Source organism: Bufo bufo, chromosome 4, assembly GCF_905171765.1.
Source record: "Bufo bufo chromosome 4, aBufBuf1.1, whole genome shotgun sequence".
In the NCBI taxonomy this organism is placed as follows: Eukaryota; Metazoa; Chordata; class Amphibia; order Anura; family Bufonidae; genus Bufo; species Bufo bufo.
Window position 1 is genome coordinate 547145103 of NC_053392.1, and position 16791 is coordinate 547161893.

General features: G+C 45.4%; 1 protein-coding gene across 1 annotated transcript in view; it reads right to left on the reverse strand.

Moving 5' to 3' along the window:
* Nucleotides 1-292: 292 nt before the first annotated feature.
* PLEK (pleckstrin) overlaps nucleotides 293-16791 on the reverse strand; it is a 64809-nt gene continuing 48310 nt past the window's right edge. The window contains exons 7-9 of the mRNA XM_040430049.1: nucleotides 4934-5017; nucleotides 2090-2150; nucleotides 293-673 (exon numbers count right to left, since the gene is read on the reverse strand). Coding sequence (XP_040285983.1) covers nucleotides 534-673; nucleotides 2090-2150; nucleotides 4934-5017 — 285 coding nt within the window. The 3' untranslated portion in view covers nucleotides 293-533. The remainder of the gene's footprint in view (nucleotides 674-2089; nucleotides 2151-4933; nucleotides 5018-16791) is intronic.

Below are 16791 nucleotides of genomic sequence, written 5' to 3' on the forward strand. Positions count from 1 at the left end.
GCACAATGTGGATATTACTACCGTGCAGGGGCATCGCTATAGGGGAAGCAGGGGAAGTGACTGCTTTGATGCTCGAACTCAGAAGGACCCATCCAAGAAGAGGACTAAAAGATTTTATTGTCAGTGCTTTGTTTCTATTCCCTATGTGGATCATTGGTGCTCTATGGAAATCTGAAACTGCACCTCAGGGTCGTTTAAACAGTTTTATGGCTATTTAGTTAAGCGATATTCCCATTTACAGCATATCCACAAGCTAACAATGTGTAAGTAATAATAACAGCAACATCACAGGAACAGCATATTCAGAGAATTTATTATGGTAGGTTTTTTTCAAAGTGCATCAAAATACACCGAAAGCATGTATTAAATTGTATGTTCTATGTATTGTATGTAACTTTTTTTTTATATATTTCAAATACATTTCTTATTAATTTATTATCCTTTCCTTCATGTCCTTATTAGGGACACAGCATCTCCAGAATTGGGTTCATATATATTGAAATCTTGAATTCTAGATCTTTCATTGTGTGGTCTTATTTTCCGATTTTGGAGACAGTCTGAATGGCTTTAATCCACTCTTTCCGCTCTTCTGCTGATGCCGCTTGCAGGAAGTAATGCACTTCAGATGCTGTGATGATTTCAAAAATATTCCCATCCACTTCTTGCCTTTTTGCTGGTAAAAGCAAAAAGATGTATTACCCAATTTAGCAGAATAATATCATAAAATGTTTATTTATTTTTTTAAGATTTTTTTAAGATTTAAAAACTCCACCGCTGCTCAGTTCCCAGGTGTTTCCAGTCACTGCAGGACCAGGAAGCCGCTGGGTCCTGTGACTGTTGTGGCCAATCACAGGCCTTAACAGTCACAATAGCTTGAAGGCTATGTCACAGCCAGTGGCGTACATAGAGACGTAAGGGTCCCATAGCAAGGATCAAACCAGGCCCCCCACACAGGACATAAAGTTTTCTGTCTAGACCCTTTTCAATGACCCTTGGGACATTTTTCCACTGCCTCATTTGCTAAAATAGGTATAGTCCTGACCACGTTTTCACCACCAGTAGAAGAGGAGATAATCCCAACTAAGACTTGGCCCCCTCTTGCCCTGGGCCCCATAGCAGTTGCATGGTCTGCCGCTATGGTAGTTAAGCCCCTGGTCACAGCACAAGTTAGGACCCCAGGAGTTGTCGGCTTCAAGGCTGTACAACCCCTTTATTGTTTAAAAAAATGCAATAAGTTGCCAGGATGTTGGTGAAAATCAAAGTGTAAGCTATGAGGAAGTTACATGTGTTTTTTACAAACGTTTATAGGGTTGGCGTTTTTTTGTGACACATTTTACTTTTTATACTTTTTAAGTATATCAGAAAATTCTTATAAAAAACAATGCTATACCCACAGTGTGCTGCCTACATTTAAAGAGGACCTCTGTCACCTCTCCTGACATGCCTGTTTTAATAGCTTCATGCATTCCCCATGTAATAACGATTCTGGAGCATCTATTCTTATGGCTCTAAGTTGTGCCATTCCTTTATTATTTCTATTAGAAGTTATGAATTAATTGCTAGCAGTCTGCAGTAAGGGTACGGAGGGGCGGTAACCAGTTGGGGGGGGCGTGTACCTGCACAGCCTCACTATCCAATCAGTGCTGCCATTTTCATACTGTGCAGGTACACACCCCCAAGTAGCTACCACCTCTCTGTACCCTTACTGCAGACTGCTAGCAATTTATTCACAATTTCTAGTAGAAATAATAAAGGAATAGCACAACATAGAGATATAAGAATAGATGCTCCAGAATTGTTATTATATGGGGAATGCATGACGCTATTAAAACAGGCATGTCAGGAGTGGTGAAAGGTCATTTTAAAAGTGTATTCATCCATTGTATTGATATCCTGTCTTTTACCCTCAGATTTTGCACTCCAGTTTAGAGAAAAGTGCTGCAAAAATGTATGGCCATACAGTGTCAATGCATCAATGCAGGGTATAATAAAACTTCATAGCCCTTCTTTGCAATGGCACTTTATAGATGTGCTTGTACAGATCACACATCTACTAGTACCTTGACATAAAACCATGAGGGCAACTTACCTTCTACAGCAGTCACAACACAGCCTCGCAAATGTATAGATCCCAATGGATCTTCATACCCCTGAAAAAAAGACATTGCTTAATGAAAAAAAATGTATATAAACATATACTTTTAAATGCTCTGATAAAATAGTTTTGTACAATGCAACCATGTATACAGTATACGCCTCAAAGGCAGCCTTATTACTGCTGGGAACACTATACAGGGGGCTTATTACTACTGGGGGCACTATGGGATTCCTTATTACTACTGGGGGCTTTATTACTAGGAGGATGGATCCCCAGAATTGCCAAATCAGCCCTAGGGGATGCCTCAATGCAGAATTCAAGACTATGCTAAAATGTCCAGGCATAGTTTTTCTTTTTTCTTTTTGCACAGTTAATGAAACTTTTTTGTTGTGATACATACAGTAAGCCTTTATTTTTATGGCTACTTTATGCTAACATTTTTATTTTATTGGATATTAACATGGGGAAAATGTACAAAAACAAATTCATGCCTGTTTTTAACATCTACGTATTATTCTTAAAGCACATCTGTCAGCAGATTTGTACCTATGGAACTGGCTGACCTGTTACATGTGCACTTGGCAGCTGAAGGCATCTGTGTTGGTCCCATGTTCATATGTGGCCGCATTACTGAGAAAAATTATATTTGAATATATGCAAATGAACCTCTAAGGTCCCTTTCACACGAGCGACTTTTCCGCGCGGGTGCAATGCGTGACGTGAACGCATAGCACCCGCACTGAATCCTGACCCATTCATTTCAATGGGTCTGTGTACATGAGCGTTGTTTTTCACGCATCAGTTCTGCGTTGCGTGAAAATCGCAGCATGTTCTATATTCAGCGTTTTTCACGCAGCCCTGGCCCCATAGAAGTGAATGGGGCTGCGTGAAAAACGCATTGCATCCGCAAGCAAGTGCGGGTGCGATGCGTTTTTCACTGATGGTTGCTAAGAGTTGTTGTTTATAAAAATTCAGTTTTTTATCACGCGCGTGTAAAACGCATTAAAACGCATTGCACCCGCGCGGAAAAAACTGAACAACTAAACGCAACCGCAGACAAAACTGACTGAACTTGCTTGCAAAATAGTGCGAGTTTCACTGAACGCACTCTGAACGCATCCGGCCCCAATCCGCAACGCCCGTATGAAACTACCCTAAGAGCAATGGGGGCATTGTCGTTACATCTAGCGGCTCTGCTCTCTCTGCAACTGCCGTCCGCTCTGCAGTTTGATTGACAGGGCCAGGCGTGATGATGTTATCACTGCCTGCCTTCTTTTGTATTTTTTTTGTATTTATTATTTATTTTACACATTGTGCCCACAATAAGGTCAGGCCTTTGGAGGACATTTTATCACTACTTTTCTTATATTGCTGATATCCCCTGTAACTAAATCTGACATATTGACCCTGATTGCACATTGAATAAAGTCCCCTGACATGGACTGCAAAGTTGATCTGGGTCTGCTAAGACACAGCAACTCTTGCAGCAAGCCAGCACCTGGAGGTCCTGTGATCGCCAAGACTGCACCAAAAAACACCGAAGGGACATTTTTCATGATATTTACTCTACTATTGTGGAGTTAAAAAGCCACAATTTATTTCACACACCATTTTTGCGGCATAACTTGGGGTGTGGCAAAGAAGGGGGCATGTCTAACAGGACCAGCACATTTATCTTCATTTATGCCAGTTTTCTGCCATGAATAAAGGCAGAAATCTACAAGAGCTGGTAGCCTGCCATAGATTTTAGCCTGTAGCCACAACATAACTTTGGAGCATCTTCTGGCTGTGCAGGGGTATCAAGACAAGCAATGAAAATGCCAGTCTTGATAAATGTCCTATATGTGTACAGCAATCAGGAATTAACAGATGGCAGCACACTGTCTCTGCCTTCTTTCTTTAGAGTTCGGCTCTCTAGACAAGCCCCACAATGGGCCTTTCTAGAAGGTTTTTGTCGGTGTTTCTGGACTAACTTCAGTGGGATTTAAAGGGGTTGCCTCACTTCAACAAATAGCATTTATTATGTAGAGAAAGTTAATAAAAGGCACATATTGCTTCCTTTGCTGGCTGGATTCATTTTCTATCACATTATATAATGCTTGTTTCCATGGTTACAACCACCCTACAATCCAGCAGCGGTGGTCGTGCTTCCACACTATAGAAAAAAGCAATAGCCTATGTGAACTCCCATGGTCCCGACCACCAGGGAGGCCGGCACTTTTTCCTATAATGTGCAAGCACAACCATCACTGATGGATTGCAGGATGGTCATAACCATGGAAACGAGAAGTGTATAATGTGATGGAATAATGAATCCAGCCAGCAAAGGAGGCAATATAGACAATCACAATACATTAGTAAGTGTCTTGTATTGACTTTCTCTACATGATAAACATAATAAATGCCATTTGCTGAAGTTAGACAATCCCTTTAACATGTCCTATTCTAGTGTTGAGAAATGTGTTTTGATTGATGCTTTTTAAAGGGGTATCCACAGGATAGGGGAATCCCACCAATCACGAGAACGGGGGCCCCTGTACCCTGTAGAGCCTCGCTGAAATGAAAGAATCGGTTGGTCGGGAATGCGTGCCACAGCTCCATTTATGTAAAATGGGAGCGCCGGAGATAGCCAAGTGCAGAGCATTTCCAACCAACTGCTCCGTCCATTTCAGGGGGGGGGGGGGTCCACATGGTACGGGATCTGTGTAAGTCCCAGTGGTAGGTCCCCCACAAATCTGATAGTTATAACTTGTTGTAACCAGAATACCCCTTTAATGTTCGATTAATCACTGAATATATAATAAAAATAGTTTAAAGTCTGAACAATTCTCTTACTGAGGCTGGATCATAGTAGTGCAGGTAAGCGGGGTCCTCTCTGAGGACAAATTTCCTCACTTTCCAGTTTTTCCTTCTGTGCCCCTATGATGAGTATTTCAGAAAAATATAAAGTTAAAATGTTTAGACGTGGAATGCAAAATATATTGACATATACTGACACATAATTATTGCATATGGCATAACAAGATCCGTATGTACAGTCGTGGCCAAAAGTTTTGAGAATGAGAAAAATATTGGAAATTGGAAAAGTTGCTGCTTAAGTTTTTATAATAGCAATTTGCATATACTCCAGAATGTTATGAAGAGTGATCAGATGAATTGCATAGTCCTTCTTTGCCATGAAAATTAACTTAATCCCAAAAAAAACCTTTCCACTGCATTTCATTGCTGTCATTAAAGGACCTGCTGAGATCATTTCAGTAATCGTCTTGTTAACTCAGGTGAGAATGTTGACGAGCACAAGGCTGGAGATCATTATGTCAGGCTGATTGGGTTAAAATGGCAGACATGACATGTTAAAAGGAGGGTGATGTTTGAAATCATTGTTCTTCCATTGTTAACCATGGTGACCTGCAAAGAAACGCGTGCAGCCATCATTGCGTTGCATAAAAATGGCTTCACAGGCAAGGATATTGTGGCTACTAAGATTGCACCTCAATCAAACAATTTATAGGATCATCAAGAACTTTAAGGAAAGAGGTTCAATTCTTGTTAAGAAGGCTTCAGGGCGTCCAAGAAAGTCCAGCAAGCGCCAGGATCGTCTCCTAAAGAGGATTCAGCCGCGGGATCGGAGTGCCACCAGTGCAGAGCTTGCTCAGGAATGGCAGCAGGCAGGTGTGAGCGCATCTGTACACACAGTGAGGCGAAGACTTTTGGAAGATGGCCTGGTGTCAAGAAGGGCAGCAAAGAAACCACTTAAACAGATTGATCTTCTGCAGAAAGAATGGTGAATGGACTGCTGAGGACTGGGGCAAAGTCATATTCTCCGATGAAGCCTCTTTCCGATTGTTTGGGGCATCTGGAAAAAGGCTTGTCCGGAGAAGAAAAGGTGAGCGCTACCATCAGTCCTGTGTCATGCCAACAGTAAAGCATCCTGAGACCATTCATGTGTGGGGTTGCTTCTCATCCAAGGGAGTGGGCTCACTCACAATTTTGCCCAAAAACACAGCCATGAATAAAGAATGGTACCAAAACACCCTCCAACGGCAACTTCTTCCAACAATCCAACAACAGTTTGGTGAAGAACAATGCATTTTCCAGCACGATGGAGCACCGTGCCAAAAGGCAAAAGTGATAACTAAGTGGCTCGGGGACTAAAACGTTGACATTTTGGGTCCATGGCCTGGAAACTCCCCAGATCTTAATCCCATTGACTTGACTTGTGGTCAATCCTCAAGAGGCGGGTGGACAAACAAAACCCACTAATTCTGACAAACTCCAAGAAGTGATTATGAAAGAATGGGTTGCTATCAGTCAGGAATTGGCCCAGAAGTTGATTGAGAGCATGCCCAGTCGAATTGCAGAGGTCCTGAAAAAGAAGGGCCAACACTGCAAATATTGACTCTTTGCATAAATGTCATGTAATTTTCGATAAAAGAAACATATGAAGTGCGTGTAATTATATTTCACAACATCACAGAAACAACTGAAACAAAAGCAGTTTAGCAGCAAACTTTGTGAAAACTAATATTTTTGTCATTCTCAAAACTTTTGGCCACGACTGTACATGACCATGAAACAGCAGCTAAGGGAAAATACGCCCATGAAAGTTGTCATCTTTTGTAGACACAACATAACGTGGATCTTTTTAGTAACCAATGCTTTAAGAACAAATGCTTTACTTATGAATAAATGAGCAGGATTAGGGTATTAGATTCGTAGTCCATTCACAGCAAGACACAAATCAACAAGCACTACACAGGATAAGAACAACGAATCTAATCAAAGCAGCTTGCCGATGGTTTCCAAGGAGGAAAGGAAACTATTTCTACACTATGCAAGACTGAATGAGGCTCTCTCTCCAGGATCAACCCTATTAAACCAGGCATACTGCCTGGTAGGCCTCATCATGCTGATTAAAACAATTTCTTTCTTTTGTTTGTATGATAAACAACTGCAGAGAGATCTGCATTTTATTCATATGCAAATGAGCACATTCGAGCACCAGGAGGTGGGACTGCATCCTTGGACCACTGTGCTATCCCTGTCAATCAGAGCATTACAAAGCAGTGCTCAAAGGATTCAGCTCCGCCTCCTGGCGCTCAAACTTTGCATATGAATAGAAATGCAGATATCTCTGCAGCTGTTTAGCATACAGACCAAACAAAGATATAGTTTTAATTAGCATGATGAGCCCTACCAGGCAGCATGCCTGGCTTAATAGGGTGGATCCTGGTGACAGAGCTTCTTGAATGAAGTGCCTACTATAGAGGCCTTGAGAAGGTGGCCCAGTTCTGGTTGGACCTATCCCCTTTGTTATTGACTGCATGTGTAATTCCAGACACAAGGATGATCTTTATTGCATTTTAGTCTCTATTAGTATGTTTTCATGTGCTTCTTGACAATGGTTGTCCACTTTGGACAGTCTTTTTTGGTTAAATAAATCCAGACAATATGCTGATCACATAACATTGCACTACTGAATCCTCCAATGATCAGCTGTAAGTTCTTAGGAAATCCAACAACAACTGTTCAATTACTCTGCAGCACCACCACAGGTGAAGCAAAGTATTACACAGTGCCCATTAAAATCAATACAGACCATCAAGAGTGACACTCTTTTCAACCAATTTACCCTCTAAGTAATAGCTGAATATCCTGAATATGGGACTCTCGCCTCTGTTGCCTTAAAATTTCTTAACTGTTTGTTGGAAAATGGGATTTCCTAAACCAGACAACCCCTAAAGGTGAATTTATGTGACAGTATGTAAATTAAAGACCATGGAACCTAGTACGAAAATGCCTGAAAAGTGGTTCTCGCACATTACCTCTAAATGGTCACCTTCTAAAGGAATGTTAGAACACTTGGGTAGACATATCATATGTGCAACCTCCAGACCAAGGACCCCACTAGCCCTTAAACCACAATTATAGTACTTCCTACTGCTTAGGACTATACATGTCAGGGGCTACAGTAATTATTCACCTAGTTTAAAAATGGATTGAGGCCATCAAAGAAACTGACTCACAGATTATTACAGGTTTTGCTACACTGTTCCAAGGGTGGTGATCTGCGATGAGCACTCTACTATTTAACATTTAGCTAATTTACTCTATGCACAATTAGAGCTCAAGGAGCATGCACAGGGCCCTCTATTGTTCATGCTGTCTTCGGTGGGAGATGTAATTTGCATGTGTCACCTTTTAATATTAGATTTAATATTAGATTTAATGGTATATAAAAACACATAAATATCATTTCAAAATGTCACAGAAAGAAGAAGTGAATATGTGTGACTGCAGAGGGTCCCTCACCTCCCACTCAGGAAACAACCACTTGTTTATTCCTATTTGTGAAACCATTAGTCATTTTTGGTATTAACTAGTGTTGATCGAGCACCAAAGTGCTCAGGTGCTCTGGCTGAACACATCGGGATGCTCGGGTGCTCTAGCGAGCACCCGAGTATAATGGAAGTCAATGGGAGAACCCAAGCATTAACCAGGCACCCCCTGCTCTGAAGAGGGGAGGGTGCCTAGTTCATAGGAAAAGGTCAGAAAATGATGGAAACACCACCTAAATGGTTCGGGAACAGCATGGGGAGGATGTCTGGGTGCATCTTGGACTCCCAGGTCACGGCTGGGAACGATGTTGTCCAAGTAGTATGCCACTTTTACAGACTGACAATAATATGCACTAAATTGAAGATAAAATAGATTTTAGAGGAAAAATTGTTAGGAAACATTCTTTCCTGTATATTTACTTTGTATATAAAGTGCAAGTGCTGCCAAAAATTACAAGGAAGAGGCACTCCGATACAACCTGTATATCACATAAAGGAGGGCCTCATTCACGTTGTGGTAAAATTGTTCAGGTAGTGGGACTCCTACACTCATAAAGCCTATGCACTAAGTCCAAGGGCTGCCAAAAATTACAAGGAACCGGCACTCCAATATACCCTTTGTTGCACATAAAGGAGGGCATCATACACAGCCTTGAAAAATTATGATTGATGGCCTGCTGGTGACCCTCAAAAACATTTGGAGCAAGGGCCTGCTGATCTGACCATCTAAAACATTATGGGCGAGGGTCGGCTGCCGCTTTGGTGACTCTAGATAACCTGGGGCTGATTGCACGTCCCCGTCCCCGTCATGGCGACGATCCATTCGGATGTCTGCCCTATCAACTTTCGAAGTTATTTTGAGCCCAAACCATGTAGACCATGGGTTAAGGGGGAATCATGGTTCGATTCTGGAGAGGGAGCCTGAGAATCAGCTACGGCTACCACATCCAAGCAAGGCAGCATGCGCGCAAATTACCTATTAGGTATAATTAGCTGAGGGCCTTCAGGTGAGCTGACCCTGTAAAATATTGTAGGTAAAGGCCTGCTGGTGAGCTGACCCTTTAAAAAATTATATGCGAGGGCCTGCTGGTGAGCTGACCCTGTAAAACATTATATGCGAGGGCCTGCTGGTGAGCTGACACTCTAAAAGGTTTGTAGGTGAGGACCTGCTGGTGAGATGACCCTCTAAAAAATTATATGCGAGGGCCTGCTGGTGAGCTGACCCTGTATAACATTGTAGGTGAAGGCCTGCTAGTGAGCTGACCCTGTAAAAGATTATATGCGAGGACCTGCTGGTGAGCTGACCCTCTAAAAAATTATATGCGACGGCCTGCTGGTGAGCTGACCCTGTAAAACATTATATGAGAGGGCCTGCTGGTGAGCTGACCCTCTAAAAAATTATATGCGAGGGCCTGCTGGTGAGCTGACCGTGTAAAACATTATATGCAAGGGCCTGCTGGTGAGCTGAGCCTGTAAAAAATTATATGCGAGGGCCTGCTGGTGAGCTGACCCTGTAAAACATTATATGCGAGGGCCTGCTGGTGAGCTGACCCTTTAAAAAATTATATGCGAGGGCCTGTTGGTGAGCTGACCCTCTAAAAGGTTGTAGTTGAGGACCTGCTGGTGAGCTGACCCTCTAAAATATTATATGTGAGGGCCTGCTGGTGAGCTGACCCTGTAAAACATTTTAGGTGAAGGCCTGCTGGTGAGCTGACCCTGTAAAACATTATATGCGAGGGCCTGCTGGTGAGCTGAGCCTGTAAAAAATTATATGCGAGGGCCTGCTGGTGAGCTGACGCTGTAAAACATTGTAGGTAAGGGCCTGCTGGTGAGCTGACCCTGTAAAACATTATATGCGAAGGCCTGCAGGTGAGCTGACCCTTTAAAAAATTATATGTGAGGGCCTGCTGGTGAGCCGACCCTCAAAAAAATTATATGCGAGGGCCTGCTGGTGAGCTGACCCTGTAAAACATTGTAGGTGAGAGCCTGCTGGTGAGCTGACCCTGTAAAACATTATATGCGAAGGGCATATATGCGAGGGCATTATATGTGACGAATAAGCATGTGTTGATATGATGGAAGAGGAGAAGGAGGATGAGAAAAGGAAGATTCAACCATATACCCTTGTTTGTGGTGGAAGGGGTGCATGGGAATACAGTGTATTCAGTACATTATAAACAACACATTTAAAGTGCCTTTATGTTCATCAGCTTTCCTCTGGTGGAGTCGAGAAGTCATGGTCAATTCAGGCCTTGGTAATTTTTATAAGAGTCAACCTGTCAGCATTTTCAGTTGACAGGCGGATACACTTATCTGTTATAATGCCACCAGCAGCACTAAATACGCGCTCAGACAAAACGCTGGCGGCAGGGCAGGCCAGCACCTCCAAGGCGTAGAGCGCCAGTTCGTGCCACGTGTCTAGCTTGGACACCCAATAGTTGTAAGGCACTGAGGGATCATTGAGGACGCTGACACGGTCTGCTATATACTCCTTCACCATCTTCAAAAAATTTTCCCTCCTTGTGACACTAGGCCACGCTTCAGGGTGAGGGTGCTGGCAATGTGTCATGAAATTGTCCCAGGCTTTGGAGAGTGTTTCCCTGCCTCTGTTGGAACTGCTGTGTGTTCCCCCTTTCTCCCCTCCTCGGTTGGCCATGGAACTACGCACCCTGCCGCCAGCGTTGTCAGAGGGAAATTTTTGGAGCAATTTTTCAACAAGGATCTTCTGGTATTGCACCGTTTTGCTCATCCTCTCCACCAGAGGAATGAGAGATGAGAAGTTCTCTTTGTAGAGGGGGTCGAGAAGGGTGAACAACCAGTAATCCGTGTTGTCTAAAATGCGTATAACTCGCGGGTCACAGGAAAGGCAGCCTAACATAAAGTCAGCCATGTGTGCCAGAGTCCCAACAGGCAAGACTTTGCTGTCGTCATCAGGAGGATGACTCTCAATCTCCTCATCCTCTTCCTCCTCTTCTGCCCACCCACGCTGAACAGATGGAATTAAACTTCCATGGGTTCTACCCTCTGTAGCGGAGGCAACCGTCTCCTGTTCCTTCTCCTCCTCCTCCTCTTCATCGTCCAATTCCCGCTGAGAAGACAAATTAAGGGTGGTTTGGCTATCACCCTGTGTAATGTCTTCCCCCATTTCCACCTCTTCCACATGCAAAGCATCGTCCTTAATTGTGAGTAGCGAGCGTTTGAGTAGACACAGAAGTGGGATGGTTACGCTGATAATAGCATTATCGCCGCTCACCATCTGTGTTGATTTCTCAAAGTTTCTTAAAACCTCACAGAGGTCAGACATCCATGCCCACTCCTTGCTTGTGAAGAGTGGAAGCTGACTGGAAAGGCGACAACCATGTTGCAGCTGGTATTCCACTGCTGCTCACAAAGCCTGGCCAACATGTGGAACGTTGAGTTCCAGCGCGTGTTCACGTCGCACAACAGCCGGTGAGCTGGCAATTTGAATCGCTGCTGCAGCGTTGACAGACCGGCTGAAGCTGTCGATGACTTGCGGAAATGTGCACACACGCAACGCACCTTCACCAGTAGCTCAGGCAAATTGGGGTAGGTTTTGAGAAACCGCTGAACCACTAAGTTTAAGATCCTTGGCGTGCCATCCCAGGGTAGTGTGCCATCAGGGAAATGTAGCGTCCCTGGCCGAAAGCACGTGTCCATGGTTAAGTGGACCTTCCCAGTAACTGCATTGGTCAGGGCACATGTGATGTTAAGGGACACAGGTTGATGTAAGGCGGGCACGGCACACCTTGAAAAATAGTGGCGGCTGGGTACTGCGTAACGTGGGACGGCTGCCGACATGAGGCTGCGGAAGGCCTCAGTGTCCACAAGCCTAAATGGCAACATTTCCAGGGCCAGTAATTTGGAAAGCTGTGCATTTAGTGCTATGGCCTGTGGGTGGGTGGCTGGGTATTTGCACTTGCGTTCAAATGCCTGGGGTAAGGACATTTGTATGCTGCGCTGTGACATGGAAGTGGATGTGGTCACTGATGGTGCTTGCGAAGGATATTGGCCAGCACGTAACACAGGGGAAGAGTAGGCAGTGGTGTGACCCGCAGACACAGATTGCGGACCCAGGCGTTTGGCCCACCTATTACGGTGCTTTGATGCCATGTGGCGGATCATGCTGGTGGTGGTGAGATTGCTAGTGTTCATGCCCCTGCTCATTTTTGTATGGCACAGGTTGCAAATTAGAATTATTTTGTCATCCGTACTTTCCTCAAAAAAGCGCCAAAAAAACACCTACCTCTTGGCAAGGGAGATTTCCGCAAGGGGGTGCTCCGGGAAAAAGTTGCAGGCCTGTTTGGTGTGGCTCGTCTTCTCCCTTTTGCCACCCACTGCCTGTACTGCTGTCCTCGCTCGGCTCTCCACCTTCCCAGATTGGATCACTGACTTCATCGTCCACCACCTCCTCTTCCACTTCCTCACTCTGCTCATCCTCCTGACTTGTTGACCTAACCACTACCTCAGTGATTGACAACTGTGTCTCATCCTCTTCATCAACCTCTTGAGACAGTAATTGCTGTTGAGTTATTGGCAACTGTGTCTCATCATCATCCAACGTATTAAACAGTAATTGCCATCCCCCACTGCCATCTTCTTGTGTTTGTGGAAGCTCATGAGTTTGGGAATCAGGGCACAAGATCTGTCCCTCTTCAGGCGTGTTTGGCAAGAGGGCCAAATCAAGGAAGGGCGCTGAAAAGAGCTCCTCGGAATATCCGAATGTGGGATCACTTGTTTGCCCAGACTCTCCATGGTGGGAGGAAGGAGGATCAGGGTGAGAATTGGGTTGAGCAGACTTTTGGCTACTGAGACTGGACTTGGTGGAAGACACGGTGGTGCTTAACCGACTGGAAGTATTATCTGCTGCAATCCAACCGACCACCTGGTTGCACTGGTCTGACTTCAAGAGTGGTGTCCTGTGCCACCCTGCAAACTGTGACATGAAGCTAGGTATCGTGAATGATTGCTTTTCTTGTGCTCTGGCAGCAGGCACAGTTTAAACGCGCCCAGGGCCACGGCCTCTGCTTGCACCATCTGCATCACGGCCACTGCCCCGTCCCTTACTGCTCGCCTTCTTCATATTAAATGTCATATATGATTGAAAGTCTGTCACACGTACAGTAGTGTAGGATTTGGAAGTGTATGCGTAAACAAATTTAAAAAGGTATTTGGGATGTGGAAACGTCACACAGGAGATATCCCGCAGATAATGTCATTGCTGTCACCAGCGACTAATGAAAAATTACAGGGAATGTCACAGATATTTGGGATGTCACTGTATGCAGCATCTACGCAAAAAAGTACACTGTATGTCACAGATAAATTTTTGAAGTGCACACGTTACACTGCAGATGTGGCCCTGGTAATGTCACTGTCAGAAGCGGACACCATCTATTGAAAGAGTACACTGTATGTCACAGATAAATTTATTAAGAGCACACTTTACACTGCAGATGTGGTGCAGCTAATGTGTAGTGTACGGGGACTGTAATGCCCGTCACTACAAAAGGGTCACTTGGTGTGCTGTCGTCCCTCCTTAATTATGGGGAAGTTGGTATATGTCATCTTTATAAATTGTCATGTAATGTAATGCTATGTATTTCCCTGTTACTGTGAAACTTGCATGTACAGGCCTGCTAGGGGTGTCATTCCAGCTTCTAGTCACTAGAGGGAGCTAGGGAGCCCTAGTTTATATAAGGCCCAGTCAGGGAAAGGAAAGTCAGTCTAGAGTCTAAAGTTGGAGTCTGGAGTTGGAGACTAGACCATGTCAGAGTCCAGTCCAGGCCTGAAGCCTGCGGACCAGGAGAGGGTATTGTAGTCCCTGTAACCGGGTTCCAGATCCAAGGAGAAGGTTCCCCTCCTGAAATTTATATATGCAGAAGCAGGAAGACCACTGTTAAACAGCCTGGGGTTCAGAAGTTTCTAGAGTGTGCTGAAGTTTCTAGAGGCTGAGGAAGCTGAGGGAGAGACAGAGGCATGTCAAGGAAAGCAAGAGGTACTCAAGATAACAGAGGAGGTACTTTATAAAGAGAGAACCAAGGATATACGCCAGAGTTAAGGTATTGGGCCTTGGAGAAGATTTTCTATGTCCCAGGATCAGTCAGGAATAGAGTGCAAGCTCCTGTACTGCAAGTCCTGTGTTTCACACTCTGAAGTCACCTTGCTTAATCTGTATTGCCTGCATCGACCGTATTGAAAAATCAACTGTATGCAAAGGAACTGTGCTTCCGTTAATGTCCCTATATGGAAACTACTAAAGTTGGAGTTTTGTTTTAACATCACGTGGTTCCTCAGTTATTCCTGCTATCAGCAAACGGCGTGCCACCGTTTAATTGGCACTGGCGTCACGAACATTTTCCTACCATCACCTGCCTATGCAGAGAGTCAGCCGTCTCAGGTTAGTGTCTATTGCACTACTACACCCAGGAACACATTTCTACACACAACTTGAGTACGCTGCACCTCTCTTTTGGCGTCACGAACAGGATACGCACGCTTTCTAGTGCAAGAAGCGTGAACTTTGTGCCTTATACAGTTGCCCTGTGACCAAAGTGACAAATTGCCTGTTTATTTAAAGTGGACTTTGTGAACTGAAAATCATACCAAAAGTGTTCCTAAAACCTCTAAAAAGCGCTGTGCAGTGTTGCGCTACCAAGAGGAAGAAAATCGCCACATTGGAGTGTGGTTTTGTGGACTTTTCATCATCCTGCTTGCTGTCAGTGAATAGACAGCGTTTCTTGCTAAAGATGGCCGCTGAGCTTGCTGAAATAACTGCTGCGTCATCTTCATCCCGAAAAGGCGGGAAAAATTGGCGCCTTTCTGAGGAAATAGCGGGAAGGAGTTCAAGGTCAGGCGCCACTGCTTATCTGGACATTTGCATGTCTGCCAGCATGGACACCGCCTTCCATATACTGGAATACCTGGGGGGCGGCCTCCCAGTGCAAGGGGAGGAGCTGGCTGATTTAATTGACGCGACCCTATCGCTCTCCAGAGAAGGATCGAGCATGTTGGAAAGTGAACAGAGCGTTGCTGCAACGTCCGCACCTGAGATTTCAAAGATGAGTGATATTGGTGTAGAGCCAGAGGAGGCTCCACCGGCCTACTCTCCGGGACCGGAGAATCCCGCCTGCCCGCCACGGGAGAAAGATCCAGAGCCCTGCTATGTCTCTTGGAGAGACTTCTTTCAACCCTCTTTCAAGTGGTCGTCACTTATGGCAGAGATCCGGGAGGCCGCGATAAAGCGGAATACAAAGACCAAGATCTATTATGAAGAGTTGACCAAGACAATCCATGAAAGACACACCAACACCCAACCCCGCCTGGAAAGGAGAAAGGGAGTGGTGGTGTCCTTTGACAAAACCCGTGGCTACGGGTTCATACAGGATTACCTGACTGGCAGAGACCTATATGTTAATAGAAGGTCTGTCAAGAGAGACTACCTCCCTTCCTATCAGCACAGCCTCCGCGAGGGAGAGGAAGTGGAGTTCACCCCTACCGAGAGCCTGAGAGGCCCTTATGCCACTGCCGTGACCCGTCCCAAGCGAGAACCTGAGGACTGGGAGGCAGAAGAAGAAGACTACTCTGGCTGCGAGCGGGAACCGGAACGCTCTCCAGAGCCGGCCCATCACGCCTTCCAGGAGCGGAGCTCCTTCATTGGGCCTAACGTCTTCTGGCAGCCAACCGTGTTGGAAAAATGGGTGAGCCCTTACCCTTCCCCCGAGCTGCCTCGTCGGGAGAAGACCATGCAAGAGATGGAAAATCTAAAGGGACTTCGAAATACCTTTGAGAACATCCGGAGGGGTCGGAGACCCGATGCATCACCAGAACCTGCAGAGGCCGAGTCCGTGCCATCGGTGACAATACCTGCGCCGGCGGCGCCAGCAGATGACCGCGACTCTGACACGGAGAGCATCGGTGAGCAGATTGTCCGGCTGGAGGAGAAGTTGCGGGAGCTGCGCAAGATCGCGACCGCCAGGATCCAGACGCCGCCGAAGAAGGACGAGGTAAGGGTGCCTGTCACCACCCGTAGACTACCTTCTGCTGCCACCGCTCCGCCAGTGCCCCAAAGAAGACCCCCTGTTGCTGTGAATTGCTGCACAGAGCCCACCGGACCGCTTGCGGCGGCTGTATCCACTCCACTTCATCCCACAATTATCATGCCGGGACCGGTACGGTCCACCCAAGGGTTTACCCCTAGGCCCATGGGGCCAATACCTATTAGGGGTCCCTTCACGTTGCAGCTTCCCCCTAACACTGTTATGTGGGCACATCCTCCTGTAGAGGACTACTACAGGCCGTACTTGCCAGCAGAGCCGGGTAATGATGACATACCCC